The sequence below is a fragment of the Capricornis sumatraensis genome, chromosome 20 (assembly GCF_032405125.1).
Source record: "Capricornis sumatraensis isolate serow.1 chromosome 20, serow.2, whole genome shotgun sequence".
In the NCBI taxonomy this organism is placed as follows: domain Eukaryota; kingdom Metazoa; phylum Chordata; class Mammalia; order Artiodactyla; family Bovidae; genus Capricornis; species Capricornis sumatraensis.
The window spans coordinates 58,919,482-58,931,878 of record NC_091088.1 but is presented as its reverse complement, the minus strand read 5'-3'; the positions used below and the strand labels follow the sequence as shown (position 1 = coordinate 58,931,878).

General features: G+C 51.1%; 1 protein-coding gene across 2 annotated transcripts in view; it reads right to left on the bottom strand.

Moving 5' to 3' along the window:
- Positions 1-1,858: 1,858 nt before the first annotated feature.
- HIF3A (hypoxia inducible factor 3 subunit alpha) overlaps positions 1,859-12,397 on the bottom strand; it is a 28,599-nt gene continuing 18,060 nt past the window's right edge. For both annotated transcript variants that reach the window (XM_068992350.1, XM_068992352.1), the window contains 7 exons: positions 11,241-11,359; positions 10,048-10,238; positions 8,880-8,984; positions 6,479-6,750; positions 5,002-5,119; positions 3,376-3,457; positions 1,859-1,956 (listed from right to left, as the gene is read on the bottom strand). In XM_068992350.1, the coding sequence (XP_068848451.1) occupies positions 1,859-1,956; positions 3,376-3,457; positions 5,002-5,119; positions 6,479-6,750; positions 8,880-8,984; positions 10,048-10,238; positions 11,241-11,359 (985 nt within the window). The remainder of the gene's footprint in view (positions 1,957-3,375; positions 3,458-5,001; positions 5,120-6,478; positions 6,751-8,879; positions 8,985-10,047; positions 10,239-11,240; positions 11,360-12,397) is intronic.

Sequence of the window (12,397 nt, the reverse complement as noted above, 5' to 3'; positions counted from 1 at the left end):
GAGCTTAATCCTAGAATCCAAAGCTTAGAGCTATAAGGTCTAGAACCAGAAAAGTTCATAAAGCAAGGTCTGTAATCAGAAGGTGTTTGAAGGCTGAGTTCCAGGTGCAGGGCAATTTGGAGTCATAAAATGTGGAATAAGAGGGAATTGGAGATTTTAAGGTCTAGAACCAAGGGAATTTCTAGGACGAGGTCTGAAATCAGAAGACATTTAAAGCCAGTTTCTAGGACCAGAGAAGAGAGAGAGAATCAGATCTGGAATCAGTCTTGTAAATTTCAAGACGTAGAGGTTTATATATAGTCCAGAACCAATAAAGAAGCAATAAATCTCTACCTCATGGTAGAGATCATGAGGACTAGAGTGAAGGCGAACTGGAATGTGGTGTCTAGTTCAGAAAGTACTAACTATAAGCTCAAGACATAAAACTCATATCTTCCTTTTGATGGGAAAAGCAAGTCTCAAGTCTAGAGTTGAAAAGGAACAAGCTGGGCATCGTGAATCAAAATGATCTAGACGTTACAGATCCTGGATTTGGAAAGAAGTGCATCAAAGATCAGGAAGAGTAGCACCGATTGAGAGCTTGGGGTTGTGAGGTACAACATCAGAGGAAATCTTTGGTCTTAAGAGCTGGAATCAGCAGGAGTGGAAGCATGTGCCATTGGGGACAAGGGAGAAGTGTGGGAAGGGCTCTAGAACCAGAGGAAGGCAGAGAGTGAGTTCTAGAAGCAGAGGATTCTGGTGGTCCTGGGCCAGAGGGGGGTGGAAGTTGTGAGCCTTAGAACCAGACAGCTTTGGAGACTGTGAAGAAGAAAGAGTTGGAAAGTGTGGACTCTAGAATGAGAAAAAGCTGAAGACTGGGAGATGTGGAATCCCGGTGGCTTGGAGGATAGGCGAGCTAAGGCAGACCACACTGGGCATCGTGCAGTCTGGAACCAGAGACGGATGGGGGCGGGGCACACCATCTAGAACCAGAGAAGGCCTGACGTTTGTGGTCTAGAACCAGAGAATGTTGACGGTTGTGCAGTCTAGAACCAGAGGAGGCTGGGAGTGGCACAGTCTCGAACCACAGAGGGTCAAAAGCTGAGTGTGGACTAGAACCAGAAAGCGTTGGAGGTTGTATGGTCTGGAAGCAGAGGCTGGAGGCTACACCAGTGATAGGAAAACCAGCATTGGAGTTGGTGTCCAGATCAGGCTAGAACCAGCTGGAAGTCCAGAGTGGAGGTGTGGGCAGAGCTAGGTGGCTGCTTGGGAGACTAAGGGCTCAATGAGAAGGCATGGGGCATGGAGGAGGGGGTGGTTAGGCAGTTAGGCCTGGCCCAGAGGCCCCCCTTCCCCACTGACACCTATGATGAGGCGGGGAGATCAGAGTCCCACATTCTTATAGACAGACCCCAGGCAATTTGTAACAATTAAAAACATACCATGAAAACAACAAAAATAAGAGTGAAAGAAAGGTGGATAGAAACATGAATATGATTATCAATACACCCCAAAGCCCAGAAATACAGATCTGAACCCCAACCTCCCCCACCCCTAATTACCGAAAATAAAGCCGAGAGAGTTGAAGAAAACGATGAGGTAACCAGGATTGAGAACCTCAAGGGAAGTCCTGAGTGAAGCAGGAGGGGGCCAGGGACCCCCTCCCAGAGGTCACTGAGCTGAGACCACCCCCAGAGCGCCCCCAAATGGTGGGGGGCGGAAGGGTGGGGGCTGAGGTAGGCCCAGGGCGGGCGGGGTCACCGAGAGGAGAGAGGGAGCCCTTCTCCGGGCACCGCCATCCTGTGCGTTGGCTGCTGGCTTGGAGTATGGTTGGCATCCTTTCTTGGGGAGGAGAAAGGAGATGAGAGGAGCACCTGACTCAGTTGGCCTGGGCCAAGCCTGCCGCTAGCTGAAAGTGGCTCCTGGGCTGGGGCGCATCCTCGTCCGGGTAGAGAGAGAGCAGGGAGGGGCCCGGGCCTGTGAGGGAAGATGGAAGGAAAACCAATGGAGAGTTATCACCCCAACCCGTCTTCCCTCCCAGACAGTTAAAAGCCTGACCACTGGGACGTCCCTGGTGGTCCGGTGGTTAAGAATCTGCTTTCCAATGTAGAGGACCCGGGTTCCACCCCTGGTCAGGGAACTAAGATCCCGCATGCTGCTCAGTGCAGCCAAAAAAAATAAAATGGCAACCGTCCCACCGCCAAACTCCTTTCCGCCTGTATGCACTATTTTCCCCCAGTGGCACTGGTTTTCATTATTTACTTCTTTGTTCTGGACTGACTCTCTCACTAGAATGTCAGCTCTGTGAGGGCAGGGAGTTCTGCCTATTTCGCTTCCAGGTATGTCTCCAGCTCCTCGGACAGCACCTGGCACTTACTGTGTGTTCAGTGAATATTTGTTGCGTGTATAAAGGAAAAGAATGAATTGAGGGACAGTGACCGTGGCTGAAACGGAGGATGTGATGCAGAGTGTCATCTGAGATGAGGGAGCAGTCAGACCCCACAGAGACTAGAGTCCAAGCTGAGGGCCTCCCTCTTTCTGAAGGGCACTAGGGAGCCTTGGAAGAGCTTTGAGCAGAGGAAGACCAGGGTCAGGTTCATGCTTTGGAAAGCTCCCTCTGGCTGACGCCTAGAGGTTTCAGGTGGAGCCATGGCTGTTGACAGTGAGGCTGGGGCCACACAGACACAGCAGCTTGTCCCCCTCTGCAGAGGGGCTCTGAAAACAGCATCACCGCAAGGGCAAGCTTTCTTGAGTGTTTCTTATGAAACCAGTCTCAGGAGCATCTCTACAAGACCTCAGAACATCTCCTTAAAGTGTGAACTCTTACAATAGGCCCTCACAGAGGGGCTTCCCAGGTGGCGCTAGTGGTTAAGAACCCGCCTGCCAAAGCAGGAAAGTAGGTTCGATCCCTGGGTGGGGAAGATGCCCTGGAGGAGGACATGGTGATCCACTCCAGTGTTCTTGCCTGGGAAATCCCAGGGACAGAGGAGCCTGGCAGGCTACAGTCCATGGGGTCGCAGAGTCGGACACGACTGAGCGGCTGAGCACACTGTCACTCACAGAGGTGGGAAACCGAGACTCTAGAAGCAGAAACCATCTCCCAAGGTCACAAGCTGGGAATGACCAAGGCGCAATCAGACAAGGGCTTGGGGAGACCTGGGCTCCACTGCCACCTCAGGGGGCAGCTTTGGCCTGCCCCTGTCTCCCTCAGGGCCTCTTCTTTCCTCCCACGGTGCCTCCCAACCCCTGAGAAAGCGGGAGGGGCTCTGTTTCCACATGTGCAGGCACTGACACCCCATCACCACCCTCAGGATCACCCCACCTTCTCTCAGCCATCTAAGGCACCTCTCACGGGAAACAGGGACCCAGGGCCCATCTACCCAGGTTGCTACTCACCCAGGGGCTCATTCAGTTCCAGAAGGTGGGTGCTGGGATCCTGCCGGCTCCCTGGGGCTGGTCCTCCCGTCAGAAGGAAGCTCTAGGGGACAGAGACAAAGCCACCGTCATTATCATCATATCCAAGGAGGCAGGATGGTGCAGTGCTTAAGGGCACCGTGGGGCTCCGTGGCCACTTATCAGCTCTGTGACCTTGGGTGAGCTGCTGTCCCAGACATGCTCTGCAGCTCCTTGCAGAGCCTTGTTCTTCCCTTCTCCTGGGCCCCAGCAAGCTACCCTGCTCCCATGGACTCCATCTAGGTGCAGCCTTGCTGCTCCTTGTTTGGGTTTTTTTGCTCCTTGCTTTCCCTTGGGTTTCATGTGATGGGAGATAACCAGCAGGTGGGAGGAGGAAGACCAGGGGTATTTGATCTTTTAGCTGCTTCCCTGCTGGCTTATCATGGGTTGACTCTGTCCCTCCACTGAAGGTTTCAGCTCTTACAAGGTGGACCCTACTCTCTCAAGGATTGGGTCACCACCCCCTTGCCCTGTGCCTTCAGGCTAGAGGTGGTGTTGCTAATCCCAGGGTCTTGCCCACACCTTTACCCACAGTCCTGTTACTAAATTCTCCTTAATACCCCCATTTGAGCATGCTCTCTGTGTCCTGTCCAGACTCTGACTGATAGAGTTGTTTAACCTCTTGAGTGTAAATGTGAATAATAATAATTGGGAATTCCCTGGTGGTCCAGTGCGCTTTCATTGCTGAGGGCCCAGATTCAATCCCTGGTCAGGGAACTAAGATCCCACAAGCTGCCTGGCATGGCCAAAAACAAATAAATTTAAAGAAAAAAATTTAAAATAATTATTACTATTCAAGAGTGGCTGTAGGGACTGAATAATTTACTCATGCTAGGCATTTAGTGTAGTCAGCATCTGGCACATGGTAGATACTCAGTAAGTAAGAAACTGTTGATATTATCAACCTTTATCAACCTGATATTATACCCTCATGTTCAAACAGCTCTGTTCAGACTGAGAATTCAGGCTTTTGTTTGGTTGGTTTTTATATGACCATTTATCAGCAGCCCACTAAGGAGCAGCTAAGGGCCTGATTTCATTGCATCTCATGCCAGTCCCATGGAATGTAACTGTCCCCACTCTGCAGATGAGACTGAGGCCCAGAGTGGTGACAGCACCCACACACCCAAGGTGTCAGAGTTATTAGGTGACAGACCTGGGATTTGAACCCAACTCAGTCTGACTCTAGTGTCTGTACTCTTAAAGCTACACTAATAATCCAAGGCCAGGACAGCGCTAGATTTGCCAGGGGGTGGGGGGGAGGGGGAGGAGGAGTGGTTCCCATGGGAGGTGAGGTTTCCTACAGATATTCACCCTTGTCATTTCTCCCCTTACTCTGCTTATTTTTATCTTCTTAGCACTTACCACCAACTTACATCTATTTGCAAAGCCCTTTCATACCTATTTGCCTGAGCCAGCAGATCAAGGTCCTGCCCTTGATGGGATGACTGACCATCCATTTGACCTTCAGCCAGCCCCTGCCCCCCTTGTTTTTCCATCTCTGAAAACAGTAGGTTTAAGCCTCTCTGGTTCTGAGGGCCAGAGAATCCCACGCAACCCCACACATACCAGGCTGAGGGGAGGCAACAGGAAGTTTTCGGGTTCTAGGCTGGGGGGCCGTTTGGGGGGCCTGATGCCCAGGAACTCCACCTTCTCTGCCTCGTCTTCTGAGCTCGGGACCAGGGCCCTGGAGGGAGACAGGCAAGAATCTCAGGGCCCAGCAAACCTGGGCAGGTGTGGGCCCCAGTATGTGCAAGTGAGGAGCATCCATTCACTCCCCCAAGCACCCGTTTATTCCTTTACTCATACACCCACCAGTCCATTCATTTGTCTGTCAATACAACTTCCCATTCATCTATCCAGTGACCCATCACTCACCCACATACCTGTACAGCCTCCATCCATCTGACCTTCCATTCATCCACCTATCCATCCATCCACCTACTATACTCACTAATTTTCTCCCTCTCTCATTTCACAAATCCTTGTTAGGTACCCACTGTATCCAGCTCCAGGCTGAGAGTCTTGGAAAATAATGAGATGTATCCATGAAAGCCTCATAAGAATAGTTACGAGACCACCCTGGAAACTAATGGGCTCATGCCTGCAACTTGGAGAGCGGAAACTTGAGTATTAATAATAGTGATCCAGGGGGCTTCCGTGGTGTGTCAGTGGTTAAGAACCCACCTGCCAATGCAGGAGACACGGGTTTGATCCCTGGTCCGGGGAGATCCAACATGCTGCAGAGCAGCTAAGCCTGTGCACCACGACTATTGAGCCTGCACTCCAGGGCTCGGGAGCGGCAACGACTGAAGCCCAAGTGCCTAGAGTCGGGGCTCCACAGCAAGAGAGGCCACCCCAATGAGGTGACCAGGCACCTCAATGAGACTAGCCCCTGCTGTCTGCAGCTAGAGAAAAGCCCAGGCACCAGTGAAGACCCAGCACAGCCAGAAATAAAATTGTTACAGAAAAATAATGGTCTAACATCTCTGAAAGGGGGACACGGAGCCTCTGAAATTATACGTGAAATCGTGTGTCAGTGTGTGTGTGTCAAGTTTCTTGGGAAGAGTTCGTGGCTTTCAGCAGATTCTCAGAGGTGTTTAGGAAACTTGGTTCTGGACAGTTTCTCTGACACCATGGCAGTGTCCTCTTCACTGTGACAAAAACTGTCACTAGGCCAGAAATACATCCTAAAGGAGAGGTTGGCTGGTGGGATGTGGATAAACAATAAGAACCGTGGAGGGAGCTCCAGAAGGAGGGCACAGCCCAGACAAAGACATAAAGATGGAAACAAACATGGCAAGTGCTGGGGACATCAAGGGCCTGGCTGGAACAGAGGTCAGGATAGGAGGAACAAAGTGGGGTGAGGCTGGAAGTAGGGGGCAGGAGAAGGATGGGGTCAGGGACCTTCTCTCTACCTCCCTTTTATCTACCCCGGCCAGGGACCGAACCCGTACCCTCGGCAGTGAAAGCAGAATCCTAACCACTGGACGGCCAGCGCGTTCCCTCTACACTGCCTTTGTATCCCTGCTCAACTGCAGCTCACCTCTTCCGAGCCCCAACCACGGGGGAGGATGCTGAGGGGTCCCCTCTGGAAGGGCTGGAGCAACTCAGCCGGGGGTCACTCCCCCAGCGGGGCAGCAGGGAGGTCTCAGGGGTTGGGGGCGACATGCCGTGGAAGCTCCGAGCACGGGGCCGGGGGACAGCCCCTGGAGGTCTGTGGTAGGCCCTGGGTAGCTGCTCGCTGGAGTTGAGCTGAAAGTCATCATCCATGGAGATGTAGGGGGCCAGCATCTCCAAATCCAGAGCATCGACGTCCTGCAGAGGGCAGGAGGGAGTTAAGAGCGTGAGCTTTGGCCTTGGGTAGACCTGAGCTGGAGTCCCAGCTCCACCACTTCTGTGTGCCTGAGGTCAAGGGTCTGAGCCTCAGTTTCCTCATCTGTAAAATGAGCAGAAGGACTCTGTGGTAGCCAGTTGCCAAGATGGCCCCCAAGGATCCTCACCTCTTCATATTTAGGCCCTAGTTTAGTCCCCAGCTACTGTGTCCAGTCAATCCTAAAAGACATCAACCCTGAATATCCACTGGAAGGACAGGTGCTGAAGCTCCAACACTTTGGCCACCCAATGCGAAGAGCCAGCTTATTGGAAAAGACCCTGATGCTGGAAAAGATTGAAGGCAGGAGAAGGGGGCGAATGAAATGGTTGGATGGCATCACCAACTCAATGGACATGAGTTGGAGCAAACTCTGGGAAATAGGCAGCCTGGCGTACTGCAGTCCATGGGGTCACAAAGAGTCGGACACAACTTGGTGATTGAACAACAATGAAGACCTTAGGAAGACAAAAGGTGGGGTCTAGAATATCCTTAGTCTGACAAAAGGCACTCTAGAGTTTAAGGATGTACCTCGCAGGTCTTCTCAATCAAACAATAGAACTTCTATTAAACTTCAGAGCCCTGTCACTCAGCCATCTCAACAGAAGCCTGAAGTAGAGAAGGGTTTATCTCAGAGATTAGTGGGTATGGCTTTTGTCTAGTGGAGTGAACTCCAAAGACATGAACAGAAGCATTGGCAGCTTGGACTGAAAGGGAAAGGGATGGTACAAAATGAAAAGGGACCTTTGGACCATCAAAACTCTCCAAGCAGAAAGCAGGTTACAAAAACCACTCAGCTGCAAACACGGGCTACCTTTTTCTAGGAAGGATGACAGTGAATTGCCAAGAGCCCAAAGGGTGGAGCCAAGAACCAAGGAGGAAAACTACTGGGAAATAGTAGGAATGAGTTCTGATCCAGGAACTTTTTTTTTTTTTCAGTTGAAGGATAATGGGTTTACGATATTGTGTTGGTTTCTGCCATACATCAACATGACGCGGGACTTTTGATATTTGCCCAGATGGATTTCAAAACTGCTGTGGATCAGTGATCCAAGTGCTCTCCTTCCCCCTACTTTTTTGAATAGGAATGTTTTGGCAGTTATTCTACGCCTGTCCCATCACTGGATGTTGGGAATGTGGGTGGCAGACAACTTGTCTCTTTAGTTCAGAGGCCAGCAGATTGAGAGGAACTGTATTGGAGGTGCTCAGCCACACCCAGACCTGACTTGGGTGATGAGATTCTGGAGTTAAAGTTGATGTTGTCATGGGAAGAGACTTTGGGGGGCTTTGGGAGGGGTGAGTGTACCTTGTGTGAGGGAGTGACATGAATCATTGGCGGTCCCAAGGATCACTGCCTTCTGGCGTTGCCACTTGTTTGTGACTGCCTTCCACACTGTGCCGCGGTTGGTCTGTCTGACCAATACAATACAGCAGAAGTGATGGGATGTCACTTCTGAGGTTAGGATATAAGCGACCGCATCTTCTGTCTTGGGTTCACTCTGTCTCTCGGATTACTTGCCTCGGGGGAAGCCAGCTGGCCTACTGTTAGGCAGCCTCTGTAGAGGCCCACATGGTGAGGAACCGAGGCCTCCAGCCAAAGCCAAGAGGGCCTGCAGCCTGCCAGCAGCCATGTGCCTGAATTTGGAAGTAGATCCTCTAGCCCCACACGACTGTAGCCCGGACAGAACCTGATTTCAACCTTATGAAAGACTCAGACAAAACCATCCAGCTACGCTGCTTCCAGATTTCTAATTCTCAGAAACTGTGCAAAGTAATGAATGTTTGCTTTAAGGTACTGAGTTTTGGGGTAACGTGTTACACAGGGATAGATGCTAATACATCATGCCACTGTCATTTCTCTCTCCAGACCACCAATCATCCAAACACTTTCCATCTACCATCCATCCAACAGTCTGTCTATCCCACAACCCAGCCATCTCTCTACTATCGCCCGCCTAGTGAATTCAGCGATCCGTCTATCTATTCATTAACCACTCCACCATCCCGCTCTCAAGCTTAGACGCGTCACCTAGAACCCAGAGGTAAAGACCGCTGCTTCCATGCCAGCCCTTACCTGAGCCATATCTAGATCTGGCTCCACTGTTTGCAGGTCTTTCCCAGAGGCCAAGACTTTGTGTGCATTCTCCACGTCCGCAAGGAGCTCATCTGGGAGATCAGCCTGCGGGGACAGAGTAGAGACTCAAGGAAATCTTGGGCCTGGGACATGTTGGCAGTAAGGCAGTCTAAACATTTGGGCTCAGGCTAGAAGTGAGGGTCAGTTGTCAGACAGCTGGGACACCAAGCGAGTCAAACAGCAAATGTGAGTTTCTGAACCTGGGTGTGCAAAAGTCTGAGTGCCTGGGTGTAGATTGACAGAACACACATCGGAGGTTCAAAAGACCAAAGTCTGAGGCCAAAATACTTGGGCCCTGGTGGGTTAAAGATCCTAGAGTCTGGGGGGAAACAATGCTGAGTCCAGGTGTCCCAAGGGTAAGGGTGAGGTCAAAGATCACAATCTGTTTCTCTGGTGGAGAGAAGATATTTTGAGGGGTCATGAAGGTGGGGATAAGGAAAGTCAAGACTAGATAATATGGACCCCTGAGTCAAAGGTCAGCTTTCTGGACTCTTAAGTAAAAATAGTAACCATTATGGTCTGTTGAAGTCTTTACCAAGTGCTTGTCATGAATGATATCACTGAACCCTTGCCATAACCAATGAGGTGGCTACGTGCTACTATCCTAATTTTACAGGTGAGGAAACCGAGTCCCCGCTTGTCCAGGGTAACACAGCTCTACGTGGCAGAATCAGGGTTTGAATCCAGGTTCGAGTAATCTAAAACATCAGGCATTCTTGTCTCTGTGAGATCAAAACTCAGAGAACCCAGGACTTCCCTAGCAGTGCAGTGGTTAAGACTACAGGGGGTGCAGGCTCGATCCCTGGTCAGGGAACTAGATCCCACTTGCCATGTGGTGCGGCCACAAAGTAAAAATTAAAAAAAAAAAATTCAGATGTTCAGTCACAAGCAATGAGGGGTTACCCCTGCCAGTCCCAAACATCCTACATTTTGATCCAGATAACAGTTGAAAGAATCTGGAATCTAGATCTTGAAGGAACCCCAACTCCATCTCATCCCCAACCTTTCCACTCCACAGAGGGAGAAACTGATGCCCAGAGAAAAGCAAGGTTCAAGCCAAAGACCCAAAAGCCTGGATCCTGAGGGCTGAAGTGGAGGGAATGCTTACCGGAAGAGGACTCTGGGGGCGCCGTGTGGCTGGGGGTGCGCTGGGGGTAGCAGCTACTGAAGTCCCGTCCAGGATTGGTGCCAGAAGGCGACGGAGGTCAGGGCTACAGAATCGTCGGGGGTCAGCGGCCAGGGCAGCCTCACTCAGGGCAGGGGGGTGCAGGAAAGCCAGGATCTGGGGGCCAGAGGCGTCTGCAGAACACATCAAGATGGGTAGGACGCAGGAGGGCCACTCAGGGCTGAGGGCAGAGCCCTCTGCCCACCTCCGGGAGCAGAGCTGATGATGTAATCAGTATGGACCCCATTCACAGCGTTGGGAGCTGAGTGCTGGAGAAGAACTGCTGGGCCAGGTGCCATCCCTTCAGTCACCCTGAAGGGTCCTAGGGGAGCGGGGGCTCACAGTAGACAGGGACAGTAGCAACTGCCCAGTGGTGGGGATGTGTTTTAATATTTCAGATTGACACAGCTGGACTGGGGCACAAAACACCTGATTCTCCAGTAGCACAAAACAGCCTTTGGCCATTTGGCTCTGGTGGAGGGAGGGTGAATGGGCATGTTGGGGGAGGAAGCTGGCCCAAAACCCTCAAGGAGGTTCTAAGGACCCTGGAGGTCAAGATGTGGTCCCGAGCCAGTTCTGAGTCAGAAACGGAAAGGGTGTGGGTGACCTCATACCATACCCAGGAGCATGGGTTGCTAGCAATCCTTTGCAGATGGTGAAGCCCTAAAGAACAGTCAGGGAGGGAAACTCATTTTTCCAGGATTGGACGGGGAGGGCAATGCTATTAAGCAGGAGAGAAGGAAGAGGTAAAAAGAAGCCAGATATGGAAGGGTCTAGGTTATTGGAAGCCAAAGTATAGTGAAGTGGGAGCAGGGAACAAATTGAAAGTGGGGACAGTTGGGGGTCACAGGATTCAGAGCACAGGATGACAAGACAAGCAATACAGGAGAAGAGGGAGGGCGGAAGAGAGAAGAGCATTCTGGGCAAAGGAAGCTGCATGTGCAAAGACCCTGGGGCAGGAAAGAGTCTGTTCTGTTCCCAGAGCACTAAGGAAGCTGGTGTGGTTAAGCAAGTGAGAAGGGGAAGGAGGCAGGAGGCAGGTCACACGGGGCCAAGCGGGTCAGATGAAGGCACTTGGGCTTTCTCCCGAGCATCCTGGGGACACAACCCCACCCAGCCCCAGCCTGGCCTCATACCAAGTCTGTCCCCAGGATTAGGGGCATCCTTCTGAGAGGGGCTGCCCCACTGAACGTGTCTGCGAGAGTGTCGCTCCGTTTGCTCCAAGGACAGCACCACTTCGGTCTCTTCCACTCGGCTGGGGTACAGGGCAGAAAGGGGAGTGGGAGTCAGACAGGGTGCCTGGCCCCACCCCTAGGCAGTCCCTTCCTAGTGATGTCCTGTTACAGGAGGCCATCTCGTCCAGGGGTGGGAGGGCATTGTACAGAAAATAATTTGCCATGCTGACTTGTTTTAAAGATCTAAATTTTGTTGACTGCTTTTTTAATTATATTAAGAATAGCATTGAAAAGAAAGTTAAGGGTGTCTTCCCAAATTCCCTTTGTGGAAGGAAAGGCAGGAAAAAAAAGAGTTGGCATTTAGCACAGCCTGGGAAGAGAGACTGAGGGGCCATGAGCGGCAGAGAACAGGGAGGCTGAAAGGCATGAGAACTAAATACTCTCTTTATAGACATTACTTATAAATGCATTCTTAAAAATGTATTGATGAAGACTATATATGTACCATGTTCTTATGTTACCAAATATGAAGAATTTATAGGGATATATTTTATGAATAAGATTTTATTTAGGAAGCTTCTATTCATAGACATTTGCCACATTCAAAGGAACAAATTTATAAATATATGCTTCTGTCCCTCGTGTCTTCCTGCCGCCCCCTCCCTCCCCAGTCTCTAGCTGCAGAAGCAATCCAAATGTTCCCTCTGCAAACTGGCTTCTGGATAATGGGGCCCAGGGTGGAGGACCAGGCCCTTATTTGCATCTCATTTGCATAACAATCTCCAGGACGGAGTGTGGGTGGTCCTTACACCAGCTCTTCCAGAAGCTGGGACCCTGCCCCATCCTCACCCACCCCTTCTGGGCTGGAAACATCCCAATTGAGGCTGGATCCAAAGCTGCCCCACCCCTCTAGAAAAACAGAGGCTCATACAGTCACGTGTACACACACTCTGTACTCACAGGCACAAACAGGAACCTTCGTATACCCCCAGGTGTATTCCTGGTCAGGTAGGCACACATACTCTACACTGGGGCTAACACATGTGCCTACATGCCACATGGAATGCACATATTCATTCCTTCCAGACCTTTCCTTGTTCGTGCTCAGTCGCTCAGTT